At 44.7% G+C, this 17425-nt stretch overlaps 1 protein-coding gene across 2 annotated transcripts in view; it reads right to left on the bottom strand.

Annotated features, from left to right (window-relative positions):
* Positions 1-1077: 1077 nt before the first annotated feature.
* Positions 1078-17425, bottom strand: part of LOC110489576 (aristaless-related homeobox protein A) — a 36203-nt gene continuing 19855 nt past the window's right edge. Inside the window, exons 5-6 of one of the 2 annotated variants that reach the window (XM_090199073.1) lie at positions 3633-3850; positions 1078-2739 (exon numbers count right to left, since the gene is read on the bottom strand). In XM_090199073.1, the coding sequence (XP_090055199.1) occupies positions 2714-2739; positions 3633-3850 (244 nt within the window). In that variant the 3' untranslated portion in view covers positions 1078-2713. The remainder of the gene's footprint in view (positions 2740-3632; positions 3851-17425) is intronic. The other variant, XM_036943689.2, reaches the window with a different exon arrangement.

The raw sequence follows: 17425 nt of genomic DNA, 5'->3' as shown, positions 1-17425 counted from the left end.
CTTTCCCTCGCTCTCTCTTTCATTCTCTAGCTCTCACTCTCCCTCTCTTTCTCTCACTCTCTCTTTCCCTCCCTCTCTTTCTCTCACTCTCTCTCTCACTCTCTCTTTCCCTCCCTCTCTTTCTCTCACTCTCTCTCTCTTTCCCTCACTCGCACTCCCCCCTCCCTCCCTCCCCCCCTCTCCCCCCCTCCCTCCCTCCCTCCCTCTCTCTCTCACACACCATCTCCATATTTAATTGCTTTATTATTCCGCCCATGTGATCTGATGTCATTCTGTCTCGGATTAGCAGGTGTAGTGCGAGACTATAAAAGAGGACCAAATTAATCCGAGGTAATTTCACGCGCTTTGGTCCGATACCATGGACGGGTAAAACGGGTGAGAATTACTTCGGTGAAAGGAAGCGCATTGATGGCCCCTAATAGAACCCTTTATAAGGATTTGGGGAATTAAGTCGTGGATGGATGGATGGAAGCAGGGATGGAAGGAGGGAGGGAGGGGGGGCAAGTCTTTATGATTAAGTGATTTGTTACTTCATTAATGACAAAGGGACTCGCTTCCATCGACATGGCATTACAGATGTCAACACTAATTTAGCGCTTTTAAAAGTTTTTAAAGCGCGTTTTGTAAAGAGGGCCCCGGATAAAGTGGGCGATCTAATTGAAAACCCCTCGCCTTTGTCGCCCGTTTCACATGTGGGGATTCTGCTCATGAATATATGGGTCTGTATTTTGTCAACTCGGCTGGAGAGACTTTCAGTTGGCCTGTCCAGTGTGGCCAGCCACCATACAAATGAGACCGGTAGCGCTATACTCCCGTTGTCAGTTCCTCACATTAACAACTTCATTATTTTCTCCTCTGGTGAGCCTCTCTTTTTTTTTGTCAATTAATTTGGAAAACAATTAACATGCATTTTGAACCTAATTCCAAACGACTTTTTCAAAATTCACATGAATGTTAAATAATATTAACATTCATGAATTTACAGAATGGAATCATACAATTATTTCGATTCGAAGCATTCATAAGCCTCGGTCTATCTATATCATTTCTAAATATATGTAATACTTAAAACGTCAGTTTCTTCATAACACTTTTATTAATAGTTCTATAATTCTATTTCACATGTTTAAAATGGCTGGCCTTTGTCAGTTCTATAATGGATTGAAATAATAATCTAAGCAATATTGAATTTCACCACTCATTTATTAAATTCTGTTTTTTTTCTATCTATTATTAAACCAGGAAATGTACAATCACTTTAACAATTAAAAAAACTCCTGCCCTGTTGGGAACATGTTTCCATGACACCCTGCACTCAATCTGTTGGGGAACAGTTTTGACATAAATTATAATGTAAAAACCTCGGATAGCTCATAACCATGGGGGACCTCTAAGGGCCACGTCTAAATCCATACAACTTTACACCAAGTGCAACTTCTCAAGCATGGTCTCTTTTCAAATATGCAGGCTATGTTTTGAAAATTATGTTTTTGTTAGTTTTCCCCCCTCATTTTTTTTTTACAATAATATTTACACCAGTTTACTTTTCTTTCTCAGTTCAGCCATAAGAGACACTGGATAGAATCTAAAATGTACGTAATTTGTCCATAAATTAAAACTCAACTTGCTGAAAGCCTGATAATTATATTTTGTTTACTCCAAAATGATCAATCTTGTGCTGCTTAATGATGTTGGGAACTGAAAAGGAAGACAGAAGAACAAACTTGATGCAGGTTAGATTGAGCCAGTAGGTTCAGGTTGGGTTGCAGAGTAGGACAGGTTGCTTTGGCTTGGATGTAGACCTCAGACTCTGCTTTGGCACTGGGTTCACGTGGTCCACTGAATCAACTGTTTTTAGTTCTGGTTCTTGCTCTTTCTCTGGACTCGAGAAAGTGTGTGTGTGTGTGTCCGTGTCCAAGCAGCAGGTGTCATGGAGTTGACCCCCCTGAGTTCGTAGTTTTTAATTTGTCACAAAAAAGTGGACTTAGTGAAACAGGAAGCATGAGCTAGAGAAGGGGTTAACACAGTATGGAGGTTCGTTGGTGTGTGTGTGTCAGGGGGATTCTTGGTGAAATGGATCTACAGCTAAGGAATAAGTTCAATCAGGAGACCTGGAGAGGTGAGGATGATGATGATGATGCTCTCTCACACACAAACACACGCATGAACGCACGCACGCACGCACGCACACACACACACACACACACACACACACACACACACAAACACACACACACACACACACACACACACACACACACAGCGCTCCAGTTTGCCAGTGCTCTTTGAATTTGGTTGTGCTTTTTGTTTGGGGCTAAGAATTATGGGGAAGGGGTGGGGAAGTTAGAAGATCAGAGGTTACTGATAAGGGTTGGATCCACCCACCACACCACTCCAGAGGTATGAGAGGTAAGAGGGGGACAGGTGAGGGACAAAAGCCCAGGAGAGAGAGAAAAGGTTGGGATATCAGCTGTTCAGCACACCTCCTTCCCTGGAGCTCCGCTGGGCAGGATGTGGATCTGGGTGATCTGAGCAGAGTGCTCTTTAGCCTTCAGCCTTAGAGCTGCAATACTGGATGCTCTGCGGTCTGCTGCAGCCGAGGAGGAGGGCGATGGGGAGGAGGAAGGGTCAGAGAGGACCGGGGGAGGGATGGAGGGAGTCTTGATGGACGGGGCAGGCTGGCTGAGGAGTGCAGCAACGGTGGAAGCACTGGTCAGAGGGCCCATACTGGAGAAGATCCTGAGAGAGAGTGAGGGGGGGGGGTGAGAGAGAAGACTGTTAGACCAGATCACCAGCATTTTTACACCAGCGCAAATAAATGTTTAAAAGGCGATAAGGAGAGGAAGCGCCTTAAACTATTGAGATACTCGTGTTTTGAGTGTGTATTTCTGTTTTGGCACTTCAGGTAACAGCTTGTGTATCAACATCACACTCAGCTAATTACTGTCAATACTGACAAGGCAGAGTGATAATGTGTCTGATGCCATGTACACGGCAAGGTAGCCTAGTGGTTAGAGTGTTGGACTAGTAACCTGACAAGGTGCAAATCTGTTGTTCTGCCCCTGAACAGGCCGTCATTGAAAATAAGAATTTGTTCTTAACTGACTTGCCTGGTTAAATAAAGATAAAATACACACACAGTCTCATGAGCCACGTTAAAGGGTTGTAAACTCTTCCATCTTACTGAAACCAACAAAGGTAGATGTCAAATAAATAAAATAAAAATGTATTGGTCTTGTACACAGATTTGCAGATGTTATCGCAGGCGCAGGGAAATGCTAGTTTCTTGCTCCAACAGTGTTGTAATACCTAGCAATACACACATAATGAAAAAAGTTTAACATTTACGAAATATCAGAACGAGCTACGTCAGTTTCCGGAATATATACAGTAACAGTCCAAGGTTTGGACACACCTACTCATTCAACAGTTTTTCTTTATTTTGACTATTTTCTACATTGTAGAATAATAGTGAAGACGTGAAAACTACGAAATAACACATACGGAATCACGTAGTAACCAAAAAAGTGTTAAACAAATCAAAATATATTTTATATTTGAGATTCTTCAAAGTAGCCACCCTTTGCCTTGACAGCTTTGCACACTTTTGGCATTCTTTCAACCAGCTTCACCTGGAATGCTTTTCCAACGGTCTTGAAGGAGTTCCCACATAGGCTGAGCACTTGTTGGCTGCTTTTCCTTCACTCTGCGGTCCAACTCATCCCAAACCATCTCAATTGAGTTGAGGTCGGGTGATTGTGGAGGCCAGGTCATCTGATGCAGCACTCCATCACTCTCCTTCTTGGCAAAATAGCCCTTACACAGCCTGGATGTGTTTTGGGTCATTGTCCTGTTGAAAAACAAATGATAGTCCCACTAAGTGCAAACCAGATGGGATGGCGTATCACTACAGAATGCTGTGGTAGCCATGCTGGTTAAGTGGGCCTTAAATTCTAAATAAATGGATGGAGTATCAATACAGGCATCCTTCCGAACTCAGTTGCCAGAGAGGAAGGAAACCACTTAGGGATTTCACCATGAGGCCAATGGTGAATTTAAAACATTTACAGAGTTTAATGGCTGTGATAGGAGAAAACTGTGCAATTACTCCACAATACTAACCTAACTGACAGAGTGAAAAGAAGGAAGCCTGTACAGATACAAATATTTCAAAATATGGATCCTGTTTGCAACAAGGCACGAAAGTAATACTGCAAAAAATGTGGCAAAGCAATTAACTTTTTGTCCTGAATATAAAGTATTATGTTTGGGGCAAATCCAATGAAACACATTACTGAGTACTGCTTCAAGAATAGTGGTGACTGCATCATGTTATGGGTATGCTTGTAATCGTTAAGGACTTTTTCAGGATAAAAAGAAACAGAATGGAGCTAAGCACAGGCAAAAACCTGGAGGAAAACATGGTTTAGTCTTCTTTCCACCATACACTGTGAGATTAATTAACCTTTCAGCAGGACAATAACCTAAAATACTAAGCCAAATCTACACTGGAGTTGCTTACCAAGAAGACAGTGAATGTTCCTGAGTGGCCGCGTTACAGTTTTGACTTAAATCTACTTGTAAATCTATGGCAAGACCTGAAAATGGTTGTCTGGCAATGATCAACAACCAATTTGACAGAGCTTGAAGGATTTTTAAAAGAATAATGGGGCAAATGTTGCACACTCCGGGTGGGAAAAGCTTTTAGAGATTTACCCAGAAAGACTCACAGCTGCAATCACTGACAAAGATGCTTCTACAAAGTAATCGGGTGTGAATATTTATGTAAATTCGATTTCTGTATTTAAGTTTCAATACATTTGCAAAAATGTTAAGAACATGTTTTCACTTTGTCATTATGGGGTATTGTGTGTAGAAAATATAAAAAAATATATTTAATCCATTTTGAATTCAAGCTATAACAACAAAATGTCAAGGAGTATGAATACTTTCTTGAAGGCACTGTACACATAAAGTGGGTAAAACAGTATGTAGACATTATTAAAGTGAACAGTGTTCAATGACTATGTACAGTGGGGAGAACAAGTATTTGATACACTGCCGATTTTGCAGGTTTTCCTACTTACAAAGCATGTAGAGGTCTGTAATTTTTATCATAGGTACACTTCAACTGTGACAGACGGAATCTAAAACAAAAATCCAGAAAATCACATTGTATGATTTTTAAGTAATTAATTAGCATTTTATTGCATGACATAAGTATTTGATCACCTACCAACCAGTAAGAATTCTGGCTCTCACAGACCTGTTAGTTTTTCTTTAAGAATCCCTCCTGTTCTCCACTCATTACCTGTATTAACTGCACCTGTTTGAACTCATTACCTGTATAAAAGACACCTGTCCACACACTCAATCAAACAGACTCCAACCTCTCCACAATGGCCAAGACCAGAGAGCTGTGTAAAGGACATCAGGGATACAATTATAGACCTGCACAAGGCTGGGATGGGCTACAGGACAATGAGCAAGCAGCTTGGTGAGAAGGCAACAACTGTTGGCGCAATTATTAGAAAATGGAAGAAGTTCAAGATGACGGTCAATCGCCCTCGGTCTGGGGCTCCATGCAAGCTCTCACCTCGTGGGGCATCAATGATCATGAGGAAGGTGAGGGATCAGCCCAGAACTACACGGCAGGACCTGAAGAGAGCTGGGACCACAGTCTCAAAGAAAACCATTAGTAACACACTACGCCGTCATGGATTAAAATCCTGCAGCACACGCAAGGTCCCCCTGCTCAAGCCAGCGCATGTCCAGGCCCGTCTGAAGTTTGCCAATGACCATCTGGATGATCCAGAGGAGGAATGGGGGAAGGTAATGTGGTCTGATGAGACAAAAATAGAGCTTTTTGGTCTAAACTCCACTCGCCGTGTTTGGAGGAAGAAGAAGGATGAGTACAACCCCAAGAACACCATCCCAACCGTGAAGCATGGAGGTGGAAACATCATTCTTTGGGGATGCTTTTCTGCAAAGGGGACAGGACGACTGCACCGTATTGAGGGGAGGATGGATGGGGCCATGTATCGCAAGATCTTGGCCAGCAACCTCCTTCCCTCAGTAAGAGCATTGAAGATGGGTCGTGGCTGGGTCCTCCAGCATGACAACGACCTGAAACACACAGCCAGGGCAACAAAGGAGTGGCTCCGTAAGAAGCATCTCAAGGTCCTGGAGTGGCCTATCCAGTCTCCAGACCTGAACCCAATAGAAAATCTTTGGAGGGAGCTGAAAGTCCGTATTGCCCAGCGACAGCCCCGAAACCTGAAGGATCAGGAGAAGGTCTGTATGGGGGAGTGGGCCAAAATCCCTGCTGCAGTGTGCAAACCTGGTCAAGAACTACAGGAAACATATGATCTCTGTAATTGCAAACAAAGGTTTCTATACCAAATATTAAGTTCTGCTTTTCTGATGTATCAAATACTTATGTCATGCAATAAAATGCAAATTAATTACTTAAAAATCATACAATGTGATTTTCTGGATTTTTGTTTTAGATTCCATCTCTCACAGTTGAAGTGTACCTATGATAAAAATTACAGACCTCTACATGCTTTGTAAGTAGGAAAACCTGCAAAATCGGCAGTGTATTGTTCTCCCCACTGCACATAGGGCAGAAGTCTCTAAGGTGCAGGGTAGAGCACCGTGTGGTAACCGGCTAGTAACAGTGACTAAGGTTCAGAACAGGGTACTTTTTCTGTTGCGACTGTTTGATTTGGATTTGCATTTTATATTTGGTTGCAAGGTAACCAATGAAATTGTTTTACCTGGTGACGTTTGTCACCGATTTTCTTGACATTTTTCCTATCGTGATTTATTCAAACAGTAATGTGCAATTGACCAAAAATCAACAAACATTCTGAAGAGGAAACAACCTATATGAGCTATATGTCTTTATGTAGCCGTTAGCGCCACTAATGATGATGCTGATGATAATGCTAATGATGATGCTAATGCTAATGATGATGCTGATGATAATGATGATGCTTATGATCATGCTAATGATGATGCTAATGCTAATGATGATGCTGATGCTAATGATGATGCTAATGATGATGCTAATGCTAATGATGATGCTAACAATAATGCTAATGCTAATGCTAATGATAGCCTCTTGTCCTTACAGAAATAAATAGTCAATAAAAAATAAGCTACTACATCAGAAAGCATGATTTGGTGACAGAGGATGAACTTGGGATTGTTTTAAGTCGCATTGCCTACAGTCAGAAGGGCCCGCAATTTGGACAGTGCGCTTGGCAAATACCACATATATAATTGTTGAGTTGCGACTGTCAGCCCCATCCACGTCGATGCTCTCTCTGCTGTCTCCTGTAGTCCACTATCAGCTCCTGTATATTGTTGACATTGAGAGGTTATTTTCCTTGCACCACTCCGCCAGTGCTTTCACCTCCCTATAGGCTGTCTCGTCGTTGTTGGTATTCAGGCCTACCACTGTTGTGTCAACAGCAAACTTAATGATTGAGTTGGAGATGTGCGGTGCTGAGCACGGACCTTTGTGGGGACCCTGTGTTGAGGATCAGCAACGGCGGACCTGTTGTTGCCTACCTTCAACATCTGGGATTGGAACATCAGAAAGTCTAGGACCATAGGGCGGGGATCAGACCCAGGGCCCTGAGCTTAGTGATGAGCTTGGATGGCACTCTGGTGTTGAGGGCTGAGCTGTAGTCGATGAAAAGCGTTCTTACACAGGTAGACAGTCCTTGTGAGCAGAGGGGGGGGCCATGTCAGTGGCTCAATGTTGTTTTCCTCAAAGTGGAATAGTAAGGATGATTATTGATGATGACGGTCACTAGTGTGAGGTGAAGTTATAAAGGACAGTACAGGTGTGAGGTAATATTATAGGTAGAGGACAGTACAGGTGTGAGGTAATATTATAGGTAGAGGACAGTACAGGTGTGAAGTGGTATTATAGGTAGAGGACAGTACAGGTGTGAGGTGGTATTATAGAGGACAGTACAGGTGTGAGGTGATATTATAGAGGACAGTACAGGTGTGAGGTGATATTATAGAGGACAGTACAGGTGTGAGGTGGTGTTAAAGAGGACAGTACAGGTGTGAGGTGGTATTATAAGTAGAGGACAGTACAGGTGTGAGGTAATATTATAGGTAGAGGACAGTACAGGTGTGAGGTGATATTATAGAGGACAGTACAGGTGTGAGGTGATATTATAGAGGACAGTACAGGTGTGAGGTGGTGTTAAAGAAGACAGTACAGGTGTCTGTAGGACAGTAAAGGTGTGAGGTGGTAATATAGGTAGAGGACAGTACAGGTGTGAGGTGGTGTTATAGGTAGAGGACAGTACAGGTGTGAGGTGGTATTATAGGAAGAGGACAGTACAGGTGTGAGGTGGTGTTATAGAGGACAGTACAGGTGTGAGGTGGTATTATAGGTAGAGGACAGTACAGGTGTGAGGTGGTATTACAGGTAGAGGACAGTACAGATGCGAGGTGGTATTATAGAGGACAGTACAGGTGTGAGGTGGTATTACAGGTAGAGGACAGTACAGGTGTGAGGTGGAGTTATAGAGGACAGTACAGGTGTGAGGTGGTATTATAGAGGACAGTACAGGTGTGATGTGGTGTAATAGAGGACAGTACAGGTGGAGGTGGTATTATAGAGGACAGTACAGGTGTGAGGTGGTGTTAAAGAGGACAGTACAGGTGTGAGGTGGTATTATAGGTAGAGGACAGTACATGTGTGAGGTAATATTATAGGTAGAGGACAGTACAGGTGTGAGGTGATATTATAGAGGACAGTACAGGTGTGAGGTGGTGTTAAAGAGGACAGTACAGGTGTCTGTAGGACAGTAAAGGTGTGAGGTGGTAATATAGGTAGAGGACAGTACAGGTGTGAGGTGGTGTTATAGAGGACAGTACAGGTGTGAGGTGGTATTATAGGTAGAGGACAGTACAGGTGTGAGGTGGTATTATAGGTAGAGGACAGTACAGGTGTGAGTTGGTATTATAGGTAGAGGACAGTACAGGTGTGAGGTGGTATTATAGGGAGAGGACAGTACAGGTGTGAGGTGGTGTTATAGAGGACAGTACAGGTGTGAGGTGGTGTTATAGAGGACAGTACAGGTGTGATGTGGTGTTATAGAGGACAGTACAGGTGTGAGGTGGTATTATAGGTAGAGGACAGTACAGGTGTGAGGTGGTATTATAGGAAGAGGACAGTACAGGTGTGAGGTGGTGTTATAGAGGACAGTACAGGTGTGAGGTGGTATTATAGGTAGAGGACAGTACAGGTGTGAGGTGGTATTACAGGTAGAGGACAGTACAGATGTGAGGTGGTATTATAGAGGACAGTACAGGTGTGAGGTGGTATTACAGGTAGAGGACAGTACAGGTGTGAGGTGGTGTTATAGAGGACAGTACAGGTGTGAGGTGGTATTATAGGGAGAGGACAGTACAGGTGTGAGGTGGTATTATAGAGGACAGTACAGGTGTGAGGTGGTATTACAGGTAGAGGACAGTACAGGTGTGAGGTGGTGTTATAGAGGACAGTACAGGTGTGAGGTGGTATTATAGAGGACAGTACAGGTGTGAGGTGGTATTACAGGTAGAGGACAGTACAGGTGTGAGGTGGTGTTATAGAGGACAGTACAGGTGTGAGGTGGTATTATAGGGAGAGGACAGTACAGGTGTGAGGTGGTATTATAGAGGACAGTACAGGTGTGAGGAGGTATTACAGGTAGAGGACAGTACAGGTGTGAGGTGGTGTTATAGAGGACAGTACAGGTGTGATGTGGTGTTATAGAGGACAGTACAGGTGTGAGGTGGTATTATAGGTAGAGGACAGTACAGGTGTGAGGTGGTATTATAGGAAGAGGACAGTACAGGTGTGAGGTGGTGTTATAGAGGACAGTACAGGTGTGAGGTGGTATTATAGGTAGAGGACAGTACAGGTGTGAGGTGGTATTACAGGTAGAGGACAGTACAGATGCGAGGTGGTATTATAGAGGACAGTACAGGTGTGAGGTGGTATTACAGGTAGAGGACAGTACAGGTGTGAGGTGGAGTTATAGAGGACAGTACAGGTGTGAGGTGGTATTATAGAGGACAGTACAGGTGTGATGTGGTGTTATAGAGGACAGTACAGGTGTGAGGTGGTATTATAGGTAGAGGACAGTACAGGTGTGAGGTGGTATTATAGGAAGAGGACAGTACAGGTGTGAGGTGGTGTTATAGAGGACAGTACAGGTGTGAGGTGGTATTATAGGTAGAGGACAGTACAGGTGTGAGGTGGTATTACAGGTAGAGGACAGTACAGATGTGAGGGTGTATTATAGAGGACAGTACAGGTGTGAGGTGGTATTACAGGTAGAGGACAGTACAGGTGTGAGGTGGTGTTATAGAGGACAGTACAGGTGTGAGGTGGTATTATAGAGGACAGTACAGGTGTGAGGTGGTATTACAGGTAGAGGACAGTAAAGGTGTGAGGTGGTGTTATAGAGGACAGTACAGGTGTGATGTGGTGTTATAGAGGACAGTACAGGTGTGAGGTGGTATTATAGGTAGAGGACAGTACAGGTGTGAGGTGGTATTGTAGGTAGAGGACAGTACAGGTGTGAGGTGGTGTTATAGAGGACAGTACAGGTGTGAGGTGGTATTATAGGTAGAGGAAAGTACAGGTGTGAGGTGATATTATAGAGGACAGTACAGGTGTGAGGTGATATTACAGAGGACAGTACAGGTGTGAGGTGATATTATAGAGGACAGTACAGGTGTGAGGTGGTGTTGAAGAGGACAGTACAGGTGTCTGTAGGACAGTAAAGGTGTGAGGTGGTAATATAGGTAGAGGACAGTACAGGTGTGAGGTGGTGTTATAGAGGACAGTACAGGTGTGAGGTGGTATTATAGGTAGAGGACAGTACAGGTGTGAGGTGGTATTATAGGTAGAGGACAGTACAGGTGTGAGTTGGTATTATAGGTAGAGGACAGTACAGGTGTGAGGTGGTATTATAGGGAGAGGACAGTACAGGTGTGAGGTGGTGTTATAGAGGACAGTACAGGTGTGAGGTGGTGTTATAGAGGACAGTACAGGTGTGATGTGGTGTTATAGAGGACAGTACAGGTGTGAGGTGGTATTATAGGTAGAGGACAGTACAGGTGTGAGGTGGTATTATAGGAAGAGGACAGTACAGGTGTGAGGTGGTGTTATAGAGGACAGTACAGGTGTGAGGTGGTATTATAGGTAGAGGACAGTACAGGTGTGAGGTGGTATTACAGGTAGAGGACAGTACAGATGTGAGGTGGTATTATAGAGGACAGTACAGGTGTGAGGTGGTATTACAGGTAGAGGACAGTACAGGTGTGAGGTGGTGTTATAGAGGACAGTACAGGTGTGAGGTGGTATTATAGGGAGAGGACAGTACAGGTGTGAGGTGGTATTATAGAGGACAGTACAGGTGTGAGGTGGTATTACAGATAGAGGACAGTACAGGTGTGAGGTGGTGTTATAGAGGACAGTACAGGTGTGAGGTGGTATTATAGAGGACAGTACAGGTGTGAGGTGGTATTACAGGTAGAGGACAGTACAGGTGTGAGGTGGTGTTATAGAGGACAGTACAGGTGTGAGGTGGTATTATAGGGAGAGGACAGTACAGGTGTGAGGTGGTATTATAGAGGACAGTACAGGTGTGAGGAGGTATTACAGGTAGAGGACAGTACAGGTGTGAGGTGGTGTTATAGAGGACAGTACAGGTGTGATGTGGTGTTATAGAGGACAGTACAGGTGTGAGGTGGTATTATAGGTAGAGGACAGTACAGGTGTGAGGTGGTATTATAGGAAGAGGACAGTACAGGTGTGAGGTGGTGTTATAGAGGACAGTACAGGTGTGAGGTGGTATTATAGGTAGAGGACAGTACAGGTGTGAGGTGGTATTACAGGTAGAGGACAGTACAGATGCGAGGTGGTATTATAGAGGACAGTACAGGTGTGAGGTGGTATTACAGGTAGAGGACAGTACATGTGTGAGGTGGAGTTATAGAGGACAGTACAGGTGTGAGGTGGTGTTATAGAGGACAGTACAGGTGTGAGGTGGTGTTATAGAGGACAGTACAGGTGTGAGGTGGTGTTATAGAGGACAGTACAGGTGTGAGGTGGTATTATAGGTAGAGGACAGTACAGGTGTGAGGTGGTATTACAGGTAGAGGACAGTACAGATGTGAGGTGGTATTATAGAGGACAGTACAGGTGTGAGGTGGTATTACAGGTAGAGGACAGTACAGGTGTGAGGTGGTGTTATAGAGGACAGTACAGGTGTGAGGTGGTATTATAGGGAGAGGACAGTACAGGTGTGAGGTGGTATTATAGAGGACAGTACAGGTGTGAGGTGGTATTACAGGTAGAGGACAGTACAGGTGTGAGGTGGTGTTATAGAGGACAGTACAGGTGTGAGGTGGTATTATAGAGGACAGTACAGGTGTGAGGTGGTATTACAGGTAGAGGACAGTACAGGTGTGAGGTGGTGTTATAGAGGACAGTACAGGTGTGAGGTGGTATTATAGGGAGAGGACAGTACAGTTGTGAGGTGGTATTATAGAGGACAGTACAGGTGTGAGGAGGTATTACAGGTAGAGGACAGTACAGGTGTGAGGTGGTGTTATAGAGGACAGTACAGGTGTGATGTGGTGTTATAGAGGACAGTACAGGTGTGAGGTGGTATTATAGGTAGAGGACAGTACAGGTGTGAGGTGGTATTATAGGAAGAGGACAGTACAGGTGTGAGGTGGTGTTATAGAGGACAGTACAGGTGTGAGGTGGTATTATAGGTAGAGGACAGTACAGGTGTGAGGTGGTATTACAGGTAGAGGACAGTACAGATGCGAGGTGGTATTATAGAGGACAGTACAGGTGTGAGGTGGTATTACAGGTAGAGGACAGTACATGTGTGAGGTGGAGTTATAGAGGACAGTACAGGTGTGAGGTGGTATTATAGAGGACAGTACAGGTGTGATGTGGTGTTATAGAGGACAGTACAGGTGTGAGGTGGTATTATAGGTAGAGGACAGTACAGGTGTGAGGTGGTATTATAGGAAGAGGACAGTACAGGTGTGAGTTGGTGTTATAGAGGACAGTACAGGTGTGAGGTGGTATTATAGGTAGAGGACAGTACAGGTGTGAGGTGGTATTACAGGTAGAGGACAGTACAGATGTGAGGGTGTATTATAGAGGACAGTACAGGTGTGAGGTGGTATTACAGGTAGAGGACAGTACAGGTGTGAGGTGGTGTTATAGAGGACAGTACAGGTGTGAGGTGGTATTATAGAGGACAGTACAGGTGTGAGGTGGTATTACAGGTAGAGGACAGTACAGGTGTGAGGTGGTGTTATAGAGGACAGTACAGGTGTGATGTGGTGTTATAGAGGACAGTACAGGTGTGAGGTGGTATTATAGGTAGAGGACAGTACAGGTGTGAGGTGGTATTGTAGGTAGAGGACAGTACAGGTGTGAGGTGGTGTTATAGAGGACAGTACAGGTGTGAGGTGGTATTATAGGTAGAGGAAAGTACAGGTGTGAGGTGATATTATAGAGGACAGTACAGGTGTGAGGTGATATTATAGAGGACAGTACAGGTGTGAGGTGATATTATAGAGGACAGTACAGGTGTGAGGTGGTGTTGAAGAGGACAGTACAGGTGTCTGTAGGACAGTGAAGGTGTGAGGTTGTAATATAGGTAGAGGACAGTACAGGTGTGAGGTGGTGTTATAGAGGACAGTACAGGTGTGAGGTGGTATTATAGGTAGAGGACAGTACATGTGTGAGGTAATATTATAGGTAGAGGACAGTACAGGTGTGAGGTGATATTATAGAGGACAGTACAGGTGTGAGGTGGTGTTAAAGAGGACAGTACAGGTGTCTGTAGGACAGTAAAGGTGTGAGGTGGTAATATAGGTAGAGGACAGTACAGGTGTGAGGTGGTGTTATAGAGGACAGTACAGGTGTGAGGTGGTATTATAGGTAGAGGACAGTACAGGTGTGAGGTGGTATTATAGGTAGAGGACAGTACAGGTGTGAGTTGGTATTATAGGTAGAGGACAGTACAGGTGTGAGGTGGTATTATAGGGAGAGGACAGTACAGGTGTGAGGTGGTGTTATAGAGGACAGTACAGGTGTGAGGTGGTGTTATAGAGGACAGTACAGGTGTGATGTGGTGTTATAGAGGACAGTACAGGTGTGAGGTGGTATTATAGGTAGAGGACAGTACAGGTGTGAGGTGGTATTATAGGAAGAGGACAGTACAGGTGTGAGGTGGTGTTATAGAGGACAGTACAGGTGTGAGGTGGTATTATAGGTAGAGGACAGTACAGGTGTGAGGTGGTATTACAGGTAGAGGACAGTACAGATGTGAGGTGGTATTATAGAGGACAGTACAGGTGTGAGGTGGTATTACAGGTAGAGGACAGTACAGGTGTGAGGTGGTGTTATAGAGGACAGTACAGGTGTGAGGTGGTATTATAGGGAGAGGACAGTACAGGTGTGAGGTGGTATTATAGAGGACAGTACAGGTGTGAGGTGGTATTACAGGTAGAGGACAGTACAGGTGTGAGGTGGTGTTATAGAGGACAGTACAGGTGTGAGGTGGTATTATAGAGGACAGTACAGGTGTGAGGTGGTATTACAGGTAGAGGACAGTACAGGTGTGAGGTGGTGTTATAGAGGACAGTACAGGTGTGAGGTGGTATTATAGGGAGAGGACAGTACAGGTGTGAGGTGGTATTATACAGGACAGTACAGGTGTGAGGAGGTATTACAGGTAGAGGACAGTACAGGTGTGAGGTGGTGTTATAGAGGACAGTACAGGTGTGATGTGGTGTTATAGAGGACAGTACAGGTGTGAGGTGGTATTATAGGTAGAGGACAGTACAGGTGTGAGGTGGTATTATAGGAAGAGGACAGTACAGGTGTGAGGTGGTGTTATAGAGGACAGTACAGGTGTGAGGTGGTATTATAGGTAGAGGACAGTACAGGTGTGAGGTGGTATTACAGGTAGAGGACAGTACAGATGCGAGGTGGTATTATAGAGGACAGTACAGGTGTGAGGTGGTATTACAGGTAGAGGACAGTACAGGTGTGAGGTGGAGTTATAGAGGACAGTACAGGTGTGAGGTGGTATTATAGAGGACAGTACAGGTGTGATGTGGTGTTATAGAGGACAGTACAGGTGTGAGGTGGTATTATAGGTAGAGGACAGTACAGGTGTGAGGTGGTATTATAGGAAGAGGACAGTACAGGTGTGAGGTGGTGTTATAGAGGACAGTACAGGTGTGAGGTGGTATTATAGGTAGAGGACAGTACAGGTGTGAGGTGGTATTACAGGTAGAGGACAGTACAGATGTGAGGGTGTATTATAGAGGACAGTACAGGTGTGAGGTGGTATTACAGGTAGAGGACAGTACAGGTGTGAGGTGGTGTTATAGAGGACAGTACAGGTGTGAGGTGGTATTATAGAGGACAGTACAGGTGTGAGGTGGTATTACAGGTAGAGGACAGTGCAGGTGTGAGGTGGTGTTATAGAGGACAGTACAGGTGTGATGTGGTGTTATAGAGGACAGTACAGGTGTGAGGTGGTATTATAGGTAGAGGACAGTACAGGTGTGAGGTGGTATTGTAGGTAGAGGACAGTACAGGTGTGAGGTGGTGTTATAGAGGACAGTACAGGTGTGAGGTGGTATTATAGGTAGAGGAAAGTACAGGTGTGAGGTGATATTATAGAGGACAGTACAGGTGTGAGGTGATATTACAGAGGACAGTACAGGTGTGAGGTGATATTATAGAGGACAGTACAGGTGTGAGGTGGTGTTGAAGAGGACAGTACAGGTGTCTGTAGGACAGTAAAGGTGTGAGGTGGTAATATAGGTAGAGGACAGTACAGGTGTGAGGTGGTGTTATAGAGGACAGTACAGGTGTGAGGTGGTATTATAGGTAGAGGACAGTACAGGTGTGAGGTGGTATTATAGGTAGAGGACAGTACAGGTGTGAGTTGGTATTATAGGTAGAGGACAGTACAGGTGTGAGGTGGTATTATAGGGAGAGGACAGTACAGGTGTGAGGTGGTGTTATAGAGGACAGTACAGGTGTGAGGTGGTGTTATAGAGGACAGTACAGGTGTGATGTGGTGTTATAGAGGACAGTACAGGTGTGAGGTGGTATTATAGGTAGAGGACAGTACAGGTGTGAGGTGGTATTATAGGAAGAGGACAGTACAGGTGTGAGGTGGTGTTATAGAGGACAGTACAGGTGTGAGGTGGTATTATAGGTAGAGGACAGTACAGGTGTGAGGTGGTATTACAGGTAGAGGACAGTACAGATGTGAGGTGGTATTATAGAGGACAGTACAGGTGTGAGGTGGTATTACAGGTAGAGGACAGTACAGGTGTGAGGTGGTGTTATAGAGGACAGTACAGGTGTGAGGTGGTATTATAGGGAGAGGACAGTACAGGTGTGAGGTGGTATTATAGAGGACAGTACAGGTGTGAGGTGGTATTACAGATAGAGGACAGTACAGGTGTGAGGTGGTGTTATAGAGGACAGTACAGGTGTGAGGTGGTATTATAGAGGACAGTACAGGTGTGAGGTGGTATTACAGGTAGAGGACAGTACAGGTGTGAGGTGGTGTTATAGAGGACAGTACAGGTGTGAGGTGGTATTATAGGGAGAGGACAGTACAGGTGTGAGGTGGTATTATAGAGGACAGTACAGGTGTGAGGAGGTATTACAGGTAGAGGACAGTACAGGTGTGAGGTGGTGTTATAGAGGACAGTACAGGTGTGATGTGGTGTTATAGAGGACAGTACAGGTGTGAGGTGGTATTATAGGTAGAGGACAGTACAGGTGTGAGGTGGTATTATAGGAAGAGGACAGTACAGGTGTGAGGTGGTGTTATAGAGGACAGTACAGGTGTGAGGTGGTATTATAGGTAGAGGACAGTACAGGTGTGAGGTGGTATTACAGGTAGAGGACAGTACAGATGCGAGGTGGTATTATAGAGGACAGTACAGGTGTGAGGTGGTATTACAGGTAGAGGACAGTACATGTGTGAGGTGGAGTTATAGAGGACAGTACAGGTGTGAGGTGGTGTTATAGAGGACAGTACAGGTGTGAGGTGGTGTTATAGAGGACAGTACAGGTGTGAGGTGGTGTTATAGAGGACAGTACAGGTGTGAGGTGGTATTATAGGTAGAGGACAGTACAGGTGTGAGGTGGTATTACAGGTAGAGGACAGTACAGATGTGAGGTGGTATTATAGAGGACAGTACAGGTGTGAGGTGGTATTACAGGTAGAGGACAGTACAGGTGTGAGGTGGTGTTATAGAGGACAGTACAGGTGTGAGGTGGTATTATAGGGAGAGGACAGTACAGGTGTGAGGTGGTATTATAGAGGAC

Source organism: Oncorhynchus mykiss, chromosome 15 (assembly GCF_057628025.1).
Source record: "Oncorhynchus mykiss isolate SJ-2025 chromosome 15, ASM5762802v1, whole genome shotgun sequence".
Lineage (NCBI taxonomy): Eukaryota > Metazoa > Chordata > Actinopteri > Salmoniformes > Salmonidae > Oncorhynchus > Oncorhynchus mykiss.
The sequence above is the reverse complement of the archived record's forward strand: the minus strand, read 5'-3'. Positions and strand labels throughout refer to the sequence as shown.